The sequence below is a fragment of the Electrophorus electricus genome, chromosome 13 (genome assembly GCF_041902795.1).
Source record: "Electrophorus electricus isolate QZ-2024a chromosome 13, ASM4190279v1, whole genome shotgun sequence".
Taxonomy (NCBI): Eukaryota; Metazoa; Chordata; class Actinopteri; order Gymnotiformes; family Gymnotidae; genus Electrophorus; species Electrophorus electricus.
Window position 1 is genome coordinate 4,987,373 of NC_137509.1, and position 20,591 is coordinate 5,007,963.

At 41.8% G+C, this 20,591-nt stretch overlaps 2 protein-coding genes across 2 annotated transcripts; both read right to left on the reverse strand.

The window, feature by feature from the left end:
• Window positions 1-7,206: 7,206 nt before the first annotated feature.
• On the reverse strand, window positions 7,207-12,249 carry foxf2a (forkhead box F2a). The gene is made up of 2 exons (XM_027019044.3): window positions 10,241-12,249; window positions 7,207-8,403 (listed from the first exon to the last, which is right to left on the reverse strand). The coding sequence occupies exons 1-2, from the start codon at window positions 11,223-11,225 to the stop codon at window positions 8,237-8,239; spliced, it is 1,152 nt and encodes a 383-aa protein (XP_026874845.1). The 5' UTR covers window positions 11,226-12,249; the 3' UTR covers window positions 7,207-8,236.
• A 3,478-nt stretch (window positions 12,250-15,727) lies between these two features.
• On the reverse strand, window positions 15,728-17,530 carry foxq1a (forkhead box Q1a). Its single transcript, XM_027019058.3, has one exon. It carries the CDS (start codon window positions 17,254-17,256, stop codon window positions 16,276-16,278), a length of 981 nt encoding a protein of 326 aa, XP_026874859.2. The 5' UTR covers window positions 17,257-17,530; the 3' UTR covers window positions 15,728-16,275.
• Between the last annotated feature and the right edge of the window lie 3,061 nt (window positions 17,531-20,591).

Consider the following 20,591-nt stretch of genomic DNA (forward strand, 5'->3'; position numbering starts at 1 on the left):
TATACTTCCCTAAAGATGGTGGCATACAATCAGTTTCCAGGTCACTGGCTAGCGGAGGTAGGACAGAAATCTAGGTGGCATTAATTACGGGTATGACATCCTGCTGATAGGCACACAACACAGCAGTTTAATGGCTTCAAATGTAAACTTTGTGTTAATGACAGAGCAGAACACACCTCTTGTGCTCTGTCTAAGAGTCTGCAGTAAACAGTTAAAATCTTTGTCCACTTCAGTGTAGCAGCAATGTGCTTAAACACTGGAAAATGCACGTCTACCTCACATTCTCAGAACAAGGGAACTAAACCAATGTGTCTGCTAAACTCAGGAGTGCATATAGAGTGGTAACAGGACAACTGGAAACCAGTGGGACATTCTCAGGATATTTACTGCCTCAGTTGGCACAGCTCCAAGTGTCTTTGAGTTTTAGGCATGAAAGAATGACCCTACTTGGCTCTTCTCACACACTGAGAAGCTCTATGTTCCTGTTTTCTCCAGTCTCGGTGTCCCAGTTCAGTCCCTTTTATTGTCCCCTGAGGGGAAATTTGTTTTGCAGCCAGCAAACAGGCACACCAAACATATATGTAATTAAAAAGAAATCCCACACCATCAACAGTATCCTTAGAAACCCACAGTACAGCTCATATTATAAAACCAGTAATATAAGAAATAACATATCACAAATTCCTTTTTCCCTTATGCATGCTCAGGAAGCAAGGTTGCCAGATCTACTCTTTTCGACACCATACTGTGGCATCTAATGCTTCCCCTGGCTGTCCAGCTCTGTCTTACCCACAGGTCAAGTCATGGACAGCTCAGCGAAAAGCCTAGTAAGACAAAAAAAAAAATCAAATGCACAGCTTGCAGTGGTGGAGCTTTTGTGCTGTTGAATGTTCCCACATTCCAACTGTAGATCAGCCCTGTGATGGAAAGGACCCTACACTGGGACATGAGCAATTCAGTCCACTGATGAGCATGGTGTGCTTGATGTAGGTCAATGAATAAACTCTACATTCTACACAAGTTGTGCACCACAACCTCCTTAAACTTCGCTTGACACACAACGTTCCCAGGATGTCAGACTGAGTTGGTGGATCCTCAATCCCCTCCACAGGATACTGAGCAGGAAGTGCCACGTTACATTTCTCAGGCTTAAAGCCTTTTAAACACCACAGTTACATTGGAGGGTGCGAAATACAGACCTGCACCAACGTTGCGAGTTAATATCGGCTGGAGTTACATCGTGGAGAAATTGCTCTAACTTGCTACTTATGTCTGCAACATAAGCCCCATAAGGCAAAATTAGAACAACACGAGAGGTGACATAGGCCCAGAATAAAGCAGAAATCAGGTGGTGATGAATTCTCCTGAGTGATACAGGTTTCCTTTAGTAGCAGGAAGTGGAGGTTATAAAGGGAAGCTAAAGTAGGGTGAAGCTAGCTTTCTGGACAGTCGGTTGGCATGCCCTGAGCCCGCATGCTGCCACGGTCTGAGATTGGGCTGACAGAAGACATTTGATCAGATTACTGGTGTGGCAGCCTCAGCATTGGAAAAAGATGGAGGCATCCAGTCCAGGAATGGAAGTATGGGAGCAAGTGAGTGGAACTATATGAAGGAAGTATTTTATGTATGATGTGGATGGGCTGTATCTCTCTCTCTCTCTCCATCTTACACCTTATACCATCCCAGAAGCACACCTGAAACAACTTTCAGTGGCAACTACCGATAGACACACCAAGCTATATAAAGATGGCACTAAATCTAACAGAGTCTAGTAACAAATACAAGTGCATAACACATGGAGGTTGTGGCATTGTTATGGATTTGGTCTGTGTGTAACAAAGAAATGATCTTTTATCTCTTCAGAATCGTGAGTCAGATAGAGATGTTGGATGTCCTTGATTAACACATCAAGCTCAGTTGCCACTGATTTGGGGAATTGTTTATACTGAGCACCTTCTCGGACTCAGCTGCCGAGGGCTGGTTTCTGATTGGCATCTGATTGGCCGCCTGACTCTCAGAGGCCCAGTGGAAAGCTGCAGCTGCCTTCGCTCCTTGGCTGGTGGCCTTCTCTCTCTGGCTGATCCTGCTGGGTTTTAAAGAAACCTGGATCTTTGCTAGCAGAAGTGAATCCTTCCCTCCCTCTTGGCCTTAGGCGAGAGATGCTGGAGAGAGAAGATTTTGATACCATTGGTCAAGAGTCTCACTCCATGATATGACTCTTCCTCATAGACGTCATCTCTCCATCTACATCGCTTCCAATTCAGATGCTGTAGTCTCTACTGAGGTTCACTCTCTGGTCACCCCCTCAACAAGGCTAGACATTAGAGGGAGGTTACTTGATCTACACCATGTAGACGGTTAACAGCAAACAGCTGAACGGGCATAGTACCTAAATAATGGTAGAATTTGAGCTAATGCCTAATCAACATTACCATGGCAAACAAGCTTGCAAAAGTGGTCACATGGCCTGAAACACACGCAATCACTTACTTTTTGTGAAACTGCAGATAAAACACCCTTGCTGGATTTTATTGCTAGAAGGACAATTCCCAACATACCTGGATGACGTTGTGCTTCATCCATTGAGGAAGCAGCAGTGGAAATTCCCTGCATAATCATTCAGGCATTTGACTGCAGATTTCTTTGGCCTGAGATGATGATTGTAGCCATGAAGCACAGCGTCCTGTGCTAGGGAAATATGAAGGTGTCTGCCAACAGATCTTGGCACTCCCACAGTACTGGTCTAGGGATGCTCAGACTGTACTCAGATGGCATCCAGCTAGTCCACCATCAGCTCAGCCATACGGTGTCTGCTTCCTGAGCACCGTCCCCATCACGCAGGTCCAGGTGAGGAGCTGTGAAGTTGCCATGGTGACACTGTGTCATTGGTTTGAGGCCTTGACATGGCCACACTTTTCATTGGGTCTGGTCTGTAAATTAGGGGGCCGACGCTAAGGCTCACTCTTCTTTGGAGCATCACTCTCGTTGTGCTGTGTGTGTGAAATATGTGTAAGCACAACTCAGAAAGCATTTAGTCCAGCAGAGTTCGTAGCTCAGTGCATTCTGACCACAGAGAGGCTGTTTGTGTATTCACTCTCTCCAGCAGCAGCTGCACTAACATTCAGCTCGTAAGAAGGTTAACAACTGGACGGGACAAGGTATTTATAAGATAGATAACGGTGGCAGTGGTGTTTGCGTGATGAACGGTGTTGTGAAGGCAGCAGTGGTGTTTGTGTGATGAACGGTTGTTGTGAAGCTCTAGGATGGGGCTCATGTGACTGGTGTAACAGTCACTGGGCACTGCTTTGGAATTCATTGAGGACAGAGCTAAGGCTGCTGTCATTGAAGTCCCCCACTATAATGAAGGTACCAGCAGAATATGTATTCTGTTTACTGATGTCCTGCACTGTAATGAAGGTACCAGTAGAATATGTATTCTATTTACTCATGTCCCCCACTGTAACGAAGGTACCAGCAGAAAGTGCATTCTGTTTACTGATGTCCCCCACTGTAATGAAGGTACCAGCAGAAAGTGCATTCTGTTTACTGATGTCCCCCACTGTAATGAAGGTACCAGCAGAAAGTGCATTCTGTTTACTGATGTCCCCCACTGTAATGAAGGTACCAGCAGAATAGGTATACTGTTTACTGATGTCCCCCACTGTAATGAAGGTACCAGCAGAAAGTGCATTCTGTTTACTGATGTCCCCCACTGTAATGAAGGTACCAGCAGAAAGTGCATTCTGTTTACTGATGTCCCCCACTGTAATGAAGGTACCAGCAGAAAGTGCATTCTGTTTACTGATGTCCCCCACTGTAATGAAGGTACCAGCAGAAAGTGCATTCTGTTTACTGAGCGTCAGATGCCTTTTAATTGTTTGATTAGCGCTAAGCATTAAGCATTTGTTTGTGATGTTATGTAGGCAACTCTGATGGTGACAGCAGATAGACAGCGTATCATATTTCTGGTTTGCGAGAACAGTTTTTGCCAGTAATTCTGGAGTCAGTGCACCAGTGATCATTTGCACATATACAGAGACCACAGCCCCTCAAATAAAATTTCATGTTTACTATATCTGGACTTCTTCATTTCTTTTCTTCTCTGGCGATACTCTGCCAGGCATGTGATGTAGTCATCCTTTACTAATGTGTTCTAGCTCCTTGTTCTGTTTCAGTGAGATGCACCATCAGCTACGCTATGAGGCGTTTGGCTGGACTCACAGCTACAAGCCATGTTGCTGACACAAACCACTATTACAGCACGAGGAAAGACAACTGGGTTGGCTGCTATGGCAACCATGCATGGCCTTTCCGTCATGTGAGATAAATGGCGTGGCATGCTTCGAACCATGTGCAGTTTTCTCGCCTCGTTCTTTAGTAAAGTTACTCTCTACATCTTCTGCTCACACGTCGCCCCCTGCTGGAGAACAGGATGAAAGGAGAACCGTCACTGTCCAGTGACTAATGGACTTGCTGACTTACTGAGTAGTCTGGTGATGCAGGGTGCAGAACTTGAATAGTGAATAAATGAATCATATATTCCCCGTCCTCTGAGGCATGTTCAGACAGATGTACCGCGGAATGTCTGAAAGCAATATAATTGCAATACAATTTCTGATCGCTAGATGGCAGTATATATACATGTTTATGTGACGTTTGGTAGTGCTATTTGGACCGGACTAATCTGGACTATGTCGGTATAATAAACAAGGTTTTTATTTGTTTTTACTTTTCGTACGCAAAACCTTTGCTTTAAGTAACATTGAATAGTAATATTGTTGTGTCTGGGACTAAATTCTGAAAACATTGAAAATACTAAAAAATCTAAAATAGTTACTTTAACATTTTGGAGAGATGAATACTTCGACGCTTCATAGCAGAAGCCACCATGTGTGAATTGAGGAGAAAAAACATATGAGAAAAATGGTGGACAATTAAGTTCCAAGAAATCATAGCATTTGATACAGGGTGATTGGACGAGATGGAAATGGGGACGTACTCTTTTAACATTGAGAGTTAAACAATGAAAACTTAAGCATCAATAACAAATCTTCTTTACAAAAACGTCACCGTTATTGGGGTAACTGAGTTGCGGTGAAAAGCTGTTCGTTATTTGCGAAGAACGATTTTATTTTTTCATCTGCTCTTTTACAGTAAGACTGGCGCTCGTGTAGGGGCACGTGTGATTCATGGAAATCTTATAAATACTACGATGGTCACATGACCAATTTTAAGTCGTCCTATTTTAGAACATCCTGTTGAAACTTGATGTAAGCATCTGACAAAAATCAAACTAGAGAAGACTATTCAGAAATTATTATTATTATTATTATTATTATTATTATTATTATTATTATTATGTAGTGACCTAATAGGGCGAACTATGAGAAGATACTATTTCTTCTTCTTTGCCCTACGAATATACAATAATTCAGTCATAACACTGTAAAGTTCATCATGAGCGCAAACTAGCTCGAGTAAATGGATTAAGAGCAGAGAGAGTATCTGGGTGTTAATAAACTAAACACTCAGTTTTTTTATTTTGGAGCTATAATCCGAGATTTGTAGCCCGTAGACAACGAAGGACTAAGTTTTAAACAGCAAATGTTGCAGAGTTACCTTTGGGTAACCTTTTATATAAATTAAATAAAAGAAATAGGCGATTGTTCATAACTTTTTACTTGAGTGGGATGGTCTTCATTTTTACGAATTTGCGAGACCATTCTTCTCTCTCTTTGTTAGTCATTTCTATAAAAGTAAAGTTGAAACCAAAGATATGAGGTGTTTTCTTGTTATTTTTTAACATTTACAGCTTTTAGCATATGGAATTCCAGAGCGACTTAATAACATATTTCAGTGTGACATTATGTGTATTGCTTAGTGCCGTTAACCGTGCAGCTAGCAGAGCCCTGACCACCACCCCTGTGCGCTTTGAAAAAGAAGAGTTTGAATGGGTTTGTTTTTTATTTGTTTTTAAGATCATATTTGTTTATTTAATTACAACGACCCTGAATTTCTGTGTTAGACTGGGAAATTCTTAGTAATGAATTAAGCGTTAAGTGTATTTGCAAAACAAATATACGCATCCTATAAAGGGATTTTGCCGGTGTAGGAACGATGCAGTATCTGACAGTAGGGGGCGATATCGTACCAGGTATAATTTCAACAAAGGCTTTTCAACTCTACAAAGACCCGTAACTAAAAGTTACCTTGAATAATGTTGTCACTGATTAAAACTAGAACCCGTTTCTTCGTTTCTTTGCCAAAAAGATAATGAATATATTATATGAATACATTGCCAACATGGCAGATGAGAAACTGTGCTTATGAAAAGCGCTGATAATAATGACCCACAACAGAGTCTAACTGAAATGTATTGTTATGGATTAGTGTGTATATGTGTATATGTATGTGCATATCAATTGTCTTTATGGCCTATTTCCCAATTATTATTATTTTAATTTTTTTTTCATTTAATGAATAACTTTCATTCATTCATTCATTCATTCATTCATTCATACAAACTACAACTACTACTACTAATACTAATACTAATAATTCTACATGATAATACTGCCACTACTAAATGATAATAATAATAATAATAATTATTATTATTATTATACATGATCATGCTACTATTACTAAATACTACTACTACTACTACTACTACTACTACTACTACTACTACTACTAATAATAATAATAATAATAATAATAATAATAATTCTACATGATTATTATGTGAGAATAAACACTGAAAGGCGTAGTCAAAACATTAATATGTCTCTCTTTTCGTTTTGGGTGTATTGTTTGTTGTCATTTAAGTAAAGAATCCATCTCTACTGGCCTCTAGTTGTTTTCAAATAAAGCATTTTCATTTGTTAGCATATCAATGAATCGGTATGAATATTTATGTACGTACTGGATCTAAACAAAATTCTGATAGAGTAAAAAAACGGACAATTAATTTGTGCTTGTCCAACGTGGGCTTTTCTTATAAATCTCTGCGTAGCCTACATGATTTGATTTCGAATTTTAAACCTCTCAGCATTTTACGGTCAAAGCTAAGGAAACAGTCTAGCTACTAGGAATGCTTATCCCACAGGGAACCCAAACCAGTCCAACTAAACTCAAACCAGTCCAACTAAACATTGTCTTAAGTCGATTAATAAGCATAAACCCATTGTAGTTTTTTGAGAATATATTGTCTTTATTGAACTGTACATAAATGCATTAAGGCAACCTCGCAGGAAAATCTCCTGTAGAAAATAACGTCTGCAGGATTTCACTGGCGCCCAGTGAATGCTAGATGTTAAACCAACACGGAGATTTTACTGTGATGTTGGATTAAAATAAGTGCTGTCATTAATTATCTTTTACACTTGGTTTATGTATTTTTCCTGCTTTATATTTGGAAGTCAAAATCCATAGAAAGTTATACCCTGTAAAAGAATGGCAATGTGTCCAATGGCAATCGAGGGGTCTGGAGTGCGAGTTTGTATGAGGCTTCATAGCATAAGGCCGTCTTAAATAAGAGCGGGTGAAATGCAACTTCCTTGGTCGTCTTTGTGCTGTGGCTCGTGTAGGTGAGAAACTACGACATACAGGCGCAGAAACACGGTGCCTTTACGTGGAATCGTGAATAACGTTTTTCCCATATCGGATTTTTCACGTCTCTTTTTTTTACAAAATGTTATGGGGATTTTGTAATACATTTATGATGCGTTTATGGGAAACGTGTGTCTATAGTCCTACTGTAGCAACCCATTTTCAATTTTAACACCGCCACCGCCCACTAACAGTATTCTCAATTATTGATAAAACAAACAAACGAACAGAAACCTTTATCTTTGTCATACAGAGACATGGGTTCAGTTCAGGCGTAATATATATGGTCAAAAGTGAGTCGTCCCCCCGTCCCACTGGACTGAAGCGATGCTCTGAGATACTGCTATTGGGGAAAGCCCAAACAGGAGTCCATAAAGAGTGCATTTCAACGGAACGCTGATGTCCAACATGAGCCTGTGATTTTTGTCTTTTCTCTTGATTTTCATAATTTATGCTCGGAGACCCGTAGCCCGTGCCCGCTTTTACCGTTCATATTGACAGACGTGTCGTCGAATGATTACTTAAAACACAAACTGCTCCGCATAGCCGGTCCACCTTCTGTCCTCCGCTCCCCTCGTCCGGCTCTGCCCTGCTCTTCACGCACGGCTCGACGTCACGCCTCGGCCTACATCACGCACGGCTTGACGTCCTGACAGACGCCTTGGTGATGCAGCTGGTGATAGTACGACCCGCCGGCAGTCGCGTGAAACGAGCCCAGGCCATTAAAGTTCAACACAAAGTCTTTCCTGTCGCAGACTGGAGAAGAGTGCGTTTGATAGCGCGGTATTCCCACTGCAAGTAAAGAGAGAAGGACCAGCAGGTTAAACATCTGAATGCTTTTTCTTATTTATTTTTTTTTTTTTGTGCTGTTGTTGCTCGTATCCGTTTTTATGGAATTATAAACACCTGACCTGTGCGTGCTGTTCGTTTTTCTTCATTTCGATTAACGTGATCAATTCAGCTCGAGTAAATGGGCTGTTGTGTCTCAACCAGGGTATCACCCGATCTTCGGCAGGCGCGCGATTACCGTTAGGCCTTTGTTCAACAGCTACTTTAACTCGTGCGTCTAATTCATCTCTAACAGGCTAATAGTACCAGGCTACAGCTACATTTAGTTTAGCACTGATATTTCAGTTGTATAAACAATCGGCTAATGTGGGGTCTTCTGTGGATAAAGGTTACTGAGTTCTAAAATTGCGTTTTGGATTATAAATCAATGTTACCCGCAGCTTGCCTTCACATTTACGTTTGTAGTGTCGTGACACGACACAGATCAGCCATGGAGACCATATTTGAGGTTGTGTCGAGATTTGACCAGATTTGATGGTTCAGTGCGCGGTATGTTTTGTTCCACGCTACACGGTAGGGCATCACCAGACCCCGCTTTCGAAAACCAACATTCCAGGTGATTGGCAGTTCTGCTTTCGCATTACGAGCTCAGAAGGAGGTCCTGTGTGTCTAAATGGCCTAGTTAAAATAGGCCTCACATTAGGTTTCACAGCGTCCTAAGCCTCTGAGAAACTCCCTAGGGATGTTCGCCGTTTGCAAAATCCTCGTCGGGTTTGGGTTTTCATCCCCAATCTTCTGGCAGAGACAACGGTGTTTTCTTAACCCTGAATCCGGGGTTAAGGAATGATTGTAGTAATGCTGTTTCCAAAAACTCCAAAGAACACATAAAGCGGCCCTTTAGCTCAGAAATCCACGGCGTTCATTACCTGAAGATGTTTCAGAAATGTTACAGCTCTTAAATACAGTTACAAATATTAATAGACATTAGTATATTTTACAGTCAAACTTTATATATCATGTAATTAATTAGGCCTGTAGCCTGGTCGTATAGCCCACGTGCTCGTTAGGCTATTTGATGGCGCTTCTGATGGTTCACGTAAATTGTACCATTTTCCTGTGAATTATGTTGGAAAATAATCATATTTACAGGTAGTAGTAGTGTTCGTTTGTTTGATTTTAAAGTGGAAAAAAATGATTAATATCTTGAATATTAAAATTGAAATCGTGTTCCAGTTCCTGATATATTAAAGACAAGACGAATAAAAGGCAGTAACCTGTGGAACAACTTAAAGGTATTTCTGCGGATCGAGGTGGAATTATCTTTATTCATGTGCTTAAAAGGAAAGTATTTGCAAGTTGGGCCTTTTGTAATTAGGTTGTCGAAGGTCGCTGGCAAAGCGTTTTAGTGACGTGTATGTATAAACAAGTAGTGTACGGAAAAAGGTGTTTCGAAATCTTCACGGAACACAGAAAAAAACAATAGGTGTGTACAATAAATGATTACAGTACATTTGTTCCACTTTTACTTTACATTTTATTGTTGTTATTGTTATCTTGCTATTCTAATGTAAAGAAGCATCTAAAGTTTATCTTTGTCCAAAAAAGGTTCATAACCAGTTCTTCTTTTCTGTTTTACTGCTTTATATTTAACCTATTCAGTGGGATGTGCAGTTTGAGTTTAACAAAGTGTACCGTATAAAACAGTAAGATTATTTGTTTATGTATTTATTTGGCGGGGCCTTTTCAGCTATGATTTGAAACTAGTTATTGCAATTGCTGGAAAATAATAAAACCGTCTATATGAAGTCACGAATCAAGAGTCTAATACAAACCACTTTACCTGAGATGTCGGCTGCCTCCCTGCCGCTGTGATGCAGATAGCTCTGTTCCAGGGAATAGGGCGACATGCTGGAGTGTAAGCCCGAGGAAGACGGGCTACTGGAGGCCAGGGGTTGCTGTTTGATGTAGGGAGACACGCTGGGTGAAGCCCAGTGTGCCGATGCGGCGGTGTAGGGTGAATGGCACTCCAAAGAACCGGCCATCGTCGGCGGTGAGTGCAACGGGCTGTTGCTGCTATCTGGGCCATACTCGCTGCTCGAAGTCACCTGGCAAGCCGTCATGTACGTGGACCCCGGGTTCGGCGACATGTGAGGGACGTGATGAGGTGCCCCGAGTCCGTCGTATCCTCCAGGAACTCCGGGAACCGCGTTTGGCATCATGTCCAGATTGTAACCATTCGCGTGACACGCTAGGGACGCTGAGGGTGACTGAAAGTCAAAGTTTTGGGTCAGCATGGACGCACCGAAACCAATACCGTTCATCATGCGATACATGGGCTTTAGAGCTTGGCATTTCCTGCGGAAACCCCGGGGTCTGCGGCGAAAAGAACCCTCTTCGAACATAAACTCACTGCCGGGATCTATGGTCCAGTAATGACCCTTTCCCGGGCGACCCAGGCCTTTGGGGAGTTTGATGAAACATTCATTCAGAGACAGATTGTGCCTAACGGAATTTTTCCAGCCTTGATAAGACCCTCTGAAGAACGGAAAACGTGCCTGAAGGAACTGATAAATTTCGCTCAGCGTTAGCCTTTTGGTCGGCGAACTTTGTATAGCCATTACAATCAAAGCGATGTAAGAATAGGGTGGCTTTTCAGGGCGCCTCATACCCGAATTAGACTTTTTGCCTTTGGTGCTGCCCGCAGCTGACGTGTTCTCCAGTACCGTCTGTGAGCTCTGAAGTGCCGAGTGCACTGAACCGGACACCGGACTGGATCTGAGAGGAGGTGGTGGATCCAGTTGTTGCTGCGAAGCCTCAGTTGTCATCCTTGCGTTGCGCTCTTGTCCAAAATCTAACAGCCCCAAAAACGGAAAGAGAGAGTCAAACAAAGCTTTAGGTTTCGTCACAATCCTGGCCAAAATTCTCCTTTGTAATTCAAGCCCCAAGCGGAGCTGAAGTAGGATACAGTCCTCCTTCTTAATTATATTTCCAAGGATTTTTTTTTTCTTAAAGGCAGAAGATTTTAAGTTGCTAGCAAGGGAGCTCCGGTGAACCGCCTTGCGCACCGGTCACAGTTGTGCTTCACGCGACCAGCTATGTGTCGCCAAGACAGCGACTCGCCCTTAGTCTCATGGTAGCCATCGCGAGGACTAACCCTTAAGGAGAAAGAAACTCAATGCTCCGAGGCCCTCTTGAGCATAGCCAAGCGGCCAAACAAAACGCGACCACCTATCAATTCGTAAATCTCTCTCTGCCCCCTAGATCCTTGCTAAATCCCTCCAAGAAATCGCCCTCGACTGCGAAGACCCACCCCTTTCCAGCTCTGGCCCGTGTCCAGCTATCAGTCCAGCAGGAGTTTCTGCAGAGTCCGAGAAGAGCGGCTCCCCTCCTCCCTCCCAGAGCCCTAATACACGCAATAACGCCATTTATCAAGCTCCACTGGACGTTTCAGTCAACAGCGCCACACGCCAAACGCCGGGCTCAGTGCTTTCAGACCCACGCAACAAGTCATTAATGGCGAGTTCTGGTGATGGTTCTGGCATGAGGACGTTGGAAGCTGAGATGGAAAAGTACTTCTTGAGAGAATTAAGCCGCTTGAGCCGCTCTTTTCGGCGGAGACTACGAGTGTTCTGTAGAGGCGCTGGCTATGAAAACGTTTTTTTTTTTGTTGGGGTTTTTTTTGTTGTTGTTTTTTTTTTTTACCGTCACCGAATTTATCTGGAAAGCGGAGTTCAGAGTGGAGGTAGCAGCTGTGCGCTCGCATCCTCTTCAGAAAGCACGGTTGGGGGTGGGCGAAGGAAGAGTGTCTCTCGTTATGTGTACATGCTTGTAAAGGGCTGTTCTGGATAAATGGCTTTGACATGAGTGGAAGCATGCTTTTTCCATCAGCCGCTGCGAGGCTGCCTGGATACCACACACACTGCAGTTTCAGTTTACCGTTCCGGGTCGGAATCCTGTCCCTGGAGAGCTGCACTAATTAATTGTAGAAAGGGGACTTATTTAGCTCTGGGACTAATAATAAAATAATAATAATAATAATAATAATAATAATAATAATAATAATAACAATAATTATTATTATTTTTATTATTATTATTATTATTATTATTATTATTATTATTATTATTATTATTATTGTTAATAATAATAATAATAATAATAATAATAATAACATCGATTCATTCCAGTGTACATTGATAATGAATGAACAAATATTCTATGTTAGAGTAACCATAATCTTTCGTAATTCGCCGTCTGAATAGTAGATGTTTTCGAAGAATTGTGTTGAAATATGTCTGAATTATTTTGCTTTATGTTTCAGATATGGTTTTTAACCCAGCTAGGCAAAACCAGTAAAGCTAATGTCAGTGTGATTAAATACATTTATTACGAAACACGATTTATTCAGCGCCCTTGTCGTTCACCCCCCCCCCCCCCCCCACCCCAAAAAAAAAATTTAATAAGAGTGACGTGGTAAACTAGATGCTTGGAAATGCGTAAGGCATGACCCGCGACTCTAATTTCAAAGCCACTGTTCCTTGCGCGCAGGTTCTGGCTGTGTCGCCGCTTTTATCACAGAAACCCAAAAAGGATGTGAAGATAAAATCAACTCTCGTCATAACAATAAAGGTAAAAAACAGAATATCCACAGAATTTCCGGCAACATCAAAACTAATATCCCTGCTGCGTTCAGGATGCACGAGCTGCTTGGAGGAAGCTTTGTTTGGTGCAAAAAAAAAAAAAAAACCTTAAAAGACTTTGAAAGTTTTAATGGGAGCACATTGTTATACCAAGATGCTGGATTCTTCTACTATTTTGGTGACCGTTTAGCTAAAGTTGGACAGAAGCGCGTGAAGTTTTTGAGAAGCTTCGCGCGCTGGCTTCTGAAAGGGGCTGCAGAATGCAAACCGTGACGCTATTACTCTCTGCTCGTGAATGGAAGCGCTTCGCGCGACGGATATTTGTAGTTCTAGACAGAAAATATAAATACTGCATAGCTACATACGCCTGTCTCCGCTCTCAGGGAAATTCAACATAGAAAAGAAAAAAAACAACACTGAATTTTGAGAGGTGCCTATCTTGACCCCCACAAAACCACACAATCCGACTATAGTTTATAGCAGAAAATAAACAAAAAAATCTAATTGGTTTAATAATGACAGTACTACTGGGAATTGCTAAAAATAAACAAAAAGACAAGCAAATAAATCTTAAATAAACATATAGTGGAATAAATATATTGGGCTCAATTGGCGGAAAACCTTTCATCTTGATTATACATAAGCTACATATTGCATATATAATTATGCTGGAAACATAATTATGAAATAAAACTAAAACGGATTATGATTGTGGAAACCAATAAAAGTTAGTCCCGCGTTATTTGCTAGTTTCGCTAGTTAAAATAGAGCACGCGCTAGATAGAAGAACACACCGTGACGTTCATTTTAATCCACGCGGAAAGATCCGTAGGCCTCACTTGTCAGTATGAGGGAGTTCAGCCTACGTGCCATGTTTCACATGCTGCCATTCAAAATGAAGCCGAGGTCCAAGTGTGCGCGCGGTTGAACGGGGCCGTGAGCCTCGAGTTCGCGATGCGTCTGCTTTGTGGTGCTTTGCAGTGCTACCTGTAGGCTGCAGCATTGGCCCTGCCTTATCGCTGCGCCGCAGTCTTCTGTCCTCACCTGCATGCCAACGATGCGATAACGTTTTTCTCTCTTTGTCTTTTTTTTGGCGGTGTTCCGTGGTTCGTTATTCCGTCTGAAAAACTCCGCATTAACAATTTGGTTTCACGTAGAATGTCAGAACCGATAATGCCCGCGCTTTCGTTACTGATTTGTTTTTCTTGCGCTCGCGGATAACACTTGAAACAGCGTTTTGGTGTTGTTTGCAGCTTTACGCTGCGATTAAAAAAACAGCACATTTTGTCGCCAGTGTTTTGCGTATTTTAAGGTTGTTTAAGGTTGTTGTGAATTTCCAATGTTTCCAATGTTTTTTCTTTATATATGTTTCACAACTTTCGCCACAAAATTGCACAACCGCACTGAACTGACCAAAACATTTGGGTACTGTCTTATCGTTTTCAGAATTGATCCGTGTACTGCAGCCTAATTTGAAACAAAAACTTAAATATCTCGATGTGAATTTGTTTTAATGTGACGGGGTTTTTATAGCCTATATTTTGCGGTTTGCCAACCTTTTAATATGTATGGTGGCTGTGTGTGAAATGCATCGAATCCTCACATACAACCTATATAATAGAGGTTGTGAAGTTATTTGCAAACAGGCGGGTATAAAGTTGACAGTAGGCTAATTGTATTCAAATGTAACGTACTTCTGTACACCAAGCAGCGCAGAATAGCAGCTTTTTTTTACAGGCGACGGGAGACGTTTATTTACAGGCTGCCGGTGTGACGTGGCAAAGTAAAACTGGGTCGTTCAGTAAGCAGTGACCTGACAGAGGACTGATAGAGTCTGACACAACGCCACGTTAGAACAAAAGGCCAGTCAGCATAAAGATTCGTACAGCTAGTACCGTTACATGGATCAGTGGTACGCCTCCAGCTTAGCCTAAAAGTAAATGAGTTGGTAGTCATGTGACGTTGTTTTTGTTGTTTTTGTTGTTGATGATGATGCTGTTGTTGCTGTTGGCCACAGGGATTTTTATAGTGTGGCCTGTGATTTTTTAAAATGATTTTTGTTGGGGGGTTTAGCAGGAATTGTTCTTCTGTTATCTTCAAAACGAGTCAGCTATGACTAGACCACCTAATGCGTTGATGTTACAGTTTTATATTAAAAACAAGGGCAATTAAATGACGCATACCTAATTGTTCTTCAGGACCGTGGACAGCTCGCACCTCTGCCGTGTTTTTTTATTATTATTTTTTTTTTTTATCCAGCACTGGTCGTGGACTCGAGTTGTCACGCGAGGTGTACCGTAGCCTGCTTTAAAATATGATGACCGTAATTTTTATTTTTGCTGCAATGGATTAGTATGAGTTAACATTTTTAAAGCTTTAATGGTAGTACTTTACCAAACCTGTTTTACCATTTAGGAGACTGACACTTTTTTTTTCTTTTTGTGCTACACACACACACACACACACACACACACACACACACACACACACACACACACATACAAATTGATTAATGTTAAAGGTAATTCTGCTGTATGTCATTCCAGTTCTTTAAAAGTTTATTTTTCTGTATATGTCAATTTTGTTTATGTGATCTTTTTGATCTGAGAGTTTTCATATGGAGATGGACTTAATCTGCATTTCATCTCGCCAATGCTTTAATGGGAAATACACACACTTTGCACCCGTTTATCTTTGCAGATGAAATAAACTTTATTACTCAATATAAAAATGGCATGCATTCTTTCAGTAGAAATTTACAGTGCTGTCCAGTTTAAATATGTGACGCAACTATCACACGAAGGCCAGTTGTGCTTGTCTCTTGTACCAGTTAACTGAGCCGCGACGTCAACATTGCTCGACTTCTCAAAAGAACATTGTTAGCCTCGTTTCATAGCAAAGACGACAGACCAGACCAAATGCATATTTCGTTTAAGGCAAACTGAATCTGTACCAGCAACATTTAAACAAATAAAACTTACGTACAGTAGGGAAAACGGCTAACAACACGTCATAAATACATTACCAAATAAGAGTTTAGTCTGGAGAACATGAACGAGAGCAAAGAGCTCTCTCATTGTGCGTGAACTCCATTTCATACGATTCCAATATCTCATAAAAGACCAGAACCAAAGTTTCCAAGGAAACGGAATGATGAAATGTATTTTGTTGACAGTCAATAACATGTTCAGTACATATAAAGTGCCAAAATGTCCTAGCCAAAGGTCTCATATCATTATGACAGCAGATAGTCTATTTTAAATGGATGGAAGAGCCCAGCTTTCACTGCAGAAGCTGACACATGCGCAGCTGTCGTCGCCTGGGGCACTGAAAGGCACTCGGAGCTTAGCGGAGCGGGGAAAAAGTCCCTTTGGTGGTGGTGGGCGTTGATGTCCTCGAACGCGCCCCCGTAGGCTCGAAGCACCTGCGCTACGTTAGTGCTGACCAGGAGGGTCTCTGCGTGGGGGAGTGTAACAGGTGGCCCGCGCATGACGTAAGGCACCACGGGCACTCGCCTCGGCCAGCTGACATCGGTGGCAGCGGGAGAGCTTCTGTGGGTCTCCTGTACGGCGCGCTCCTCTCTCCTGAAGGGTCTGCTCAGGATGCTGTCAATGGCGAAAGAGCTTGTAAATTTGGCGCTGGCCGGAGCCGCCGCGACGAAGGAGTCCCCGGAGTGCACCGCTGTGCCTGCCCTGGCGTCGTCATGCTCTTTGCTGGACTTTTTGTTGATGCGTTTTCTTCGGCGCCGAAACACGCCGTCGGCGAAGGTATATTCACTGTGCGGATTCAGCATCCAGTAATTATCCTTACCCCACGGTCTCGACGGGTCGCGGAGCACTTTAAGAAAACAGTCGTTCAGTGACAGGTTGTGGCGCACCGAGTTCCTCCAACCGGTGTAACTGCCTCGGAAGAACGGAAACTTTTTCATGAGGTAGTCATTGATTTCCGCTAAAGTCAGGCGTCCCGAGCTGGAGTCGCGGATAGCCATAGCGATTAGAGCGATGTAGGAGTATGGTGGCTTGGGTCTCCGAGTATAGGGTTTGCCTTTGCCCTCTGCGCCCGGTGCGACAGGTGCGGGGCTGTGCACCACGCAGTCTCCGTCCGAGCCCAACTCCTCCTCTCCCGACAGGGGCGAGGGGATACTGCCCTCAGCGTCGCTGCACACCTCCATCGGTTTCGCGTCGTAATGTCCGCCACAGAACACTTCCAACTTCATTTCTTGGGGTGTGGGGGGGGGGGGGGGGTGTGGGGGGTTGTTACAGGCGTCTCGCGTAATTTCACGACGAGTTTAACGGTCCAGTGGGTTTTCTTGCAGATGATGCCGCTATAAAGCCCCTGACAGACGCTCTTCAAAAGTAGAAATGTTCATCTGAAGTTTGGGAGATCGAGTTAGCTGTTAGAAAGTTAGAACGACCGCCTAGGCATCCGGAGTGGAAACTTTAAAGAAATAGCGCAGATACCTGTAAACGTGCGACGAAACATATCAGAAGCAAGCGGTCAGCTGTCTAATATAGTCCCGATACCTCAAGACCTGCCTACGGGGGCGGGGCTTAATGCCTTAACCTTACCCACCGAGGAGCAAATAAATAAGTAATAAATCCAGATTTGGAAACCAGAAACAACACTATGACACATACTTTACAGTTCTCAGATTTATCGAACCACATCGTGATTACGAACGCTTCATATAGCTGTAGTCGTCTTTGCCCGATTTGTGCAAACTTTCATCGACTAGGCGTACCACCTGTTCCTCGACCTACCTGCGCATTTGTGCACACCTTCGCTAAAGAATTTCACGCGAGACAACCAGGTGGCGTGCGTTTACCAGACATTCATCAGCTCGGCAGAATTTTTTTTTTGTTGTTTTTTTTTTAATTAGTTTTTTTTTTTTTAATAGTGATGGCTTTGGAAAGGCTTATGCAACTTAGGCCGTTTAAATGTCATTAGCCTGACATAAACATACTGTATAAATAATCATTTATGACTAATGTCAAAGATATAGATGCAATAAATAATTTGCGTAATTCAAAAAGGGCGGGACGGGCGAGGGAGGCCACCTTACACGCGATGTGTGCCGAACAATGTCAAGCATTTCTGTCTCGCGGCCTTCTGCGCAAATGACATTTTTGACCGGCATGCAAAGAGATCTTGTGTCCATAATTGGTGGCCTGCTTGACAGGAGTTTGAGAAATAGACCTACCCATTGAGCTGATGTTGAAGTCATACGGAACGTCTTATCTAAAACAAACTGTGTATATTCACCGCGTTGTTGGCACCTGAATGGTTAGATCACTGATGAATGAGGATTTGGAAGCTTGTGCAGTGTCGATGCCTCGATAGGAGTAACCCCGTAATTAAAACACAATCCACGTTAATTATAAATGGGAGTTTGTTACATTTTATTGTTGCAATGAGAACCATATAAGTGAATTCCAAAACCCTATTCCCTCGGTGGACTTCAAGCTGTTGGCATCTTGAAGGACAGAATAGTTGATGAAAAACGTGACAGATTTATGACGCTACACGATTGCACAACGGTTATCAGTGTAGTATTCATAAGAAGCAGTATAAGCTTAAATCCTGTCATGTACTACAAACAAAATAAGGCTAAATGTATTTGGGTCAAACATCTGATCATTTAAAAGCATGATCAAAGTTGATCAAGGTGCAATATGTTTAAGGAACATCATTTGTGGTGACTTTATGGATCTCCACAAAAGCACAGTGAGCCTACCTGACACTGAAACAAACAAGCTCCTTTATATGTACATACTGAAGAATCCTGAAGACATCATATATATATATATATATATATATATATATATATATATATATATATATATATATATAATTTTTTTTTTCTTATTCAAAGTTAAGTAGCCTTGACAGAAGGCTCAGACAGGTTAAGCAAGACATGCACATATTTTTAATAACAAATAATGTAGTACTGAATGGTGAAAACACTCTCTTGGATGCATTCTTCTCTTGAAATGATTACTACACATTTGTGGTTCCCTTACGTAGTCGATCACAAAGTTTAATCAACCACTTTGATAACTCCCAATTAAATAAGATAAAATCAACATATTTTGTCCTAATATATCATATAAACTCTAATATCCCGAATATGTACTAGTAAAATAAAATGGTTCCTGAATACAGACCAAAATAGTTTAAACGACTGTGGTGTCTTTCATGGGAAACTTTAAAAGATCTTTTTTTTTTTTCACTTGAATAAATCTTAGTAACTGTAACTTGGTCTGAAATAAGAGATAATGTGCATGTCCTGACATGATATATCATAGCAACGTCTGACACAAGCGTATGGAGTAATAGCATACATTTTGTTATTTGTGATGCGTTTATGAAAGACAGTAAACGCGGTATATTCATAATCACAGGCTGTCACGACATTTAGTCTCACAGGGATTGTTTTGAACAACACAGACACATGCATATGAACGTATTTCATTGGGCTGTGGGGCTTTTTGGGAGGTGGTATTGCAGCCTATGGCACTGAAAACCTGATAATGTAATGTAATGTAATGTAATGCACCAAGCTTGCTTAAGCACATACTGCCACACTGTGTAAACAGATTTCTAACACAGTTTTAATTTCTGCATTTAAGTAAGTTGGACTCCACCATAAACGTGTAAGCTGAAACTCCACCGCCGGGGTTAACTCTGGTTGTGGGCTCTGCTCCCACTGGCCTGTTTCAGCCTTGCTTGAAACAAAAGTTTTGTTAATTAACTGATTAAGTGGTGTTGAAGCTGGGAATACCCTGAACTTCAGCCCTTCCAACCAACATTTTCACACCCATTTTGTTGAAGATGCACAATGATATATGAAATAAAAAGAGGAATGCACATCCAAACAAAGCACTAGCATGCACGCACACACGCACACACACACACACACTTCCACAGATACACATTTTCAAGTGGTTTCAGGATTTCACTTCAAAGTCCTGGCCCATGACCAGCATAAGGAGTTGGGGTTTTGCACAGATAAAAGCTAATGCAGACATCAATCTCCCACTTGTTGTGTCGGTAAGGCCTTCCAACAAGGTCTGAACCCCAAACTGCTGGGAACAAAGTGAGTGCAGTATACGGGAATTTTAATTAGGATTTTAAAGGAGTAATATGTCATTTTTTAACACCAAAAAGTAGCAAACAATATTTATGAAAGCGATTATTCATTACTTTTATATATTTTCTCACATGAGAAGAAGAATCAAATTGATATGTAGTCTTCAAATGAACCAATATATGATCCATGGAGCAGGTCCCCAACATGGAGGAGGCCATGTTTAAAATAGATTTAGTACCAAATCCAGGCACATCCAGGCTACTTGATGTCAGTATAAAGGCTGTTTCAAAACATAAAAGAATTATTGGAAAAACGATGCCCAGCTCCTGTAAATAAACAAGTAAAGCAAAACAAAATGAATCAATAAACGAAGTGCTGTGAATGTTGAACTTGTCCTTACTTGTAACACTTTATATTTTTTTATATTTCAAAGCCATATTAAGGGGCCCTTGCTTGTGTAC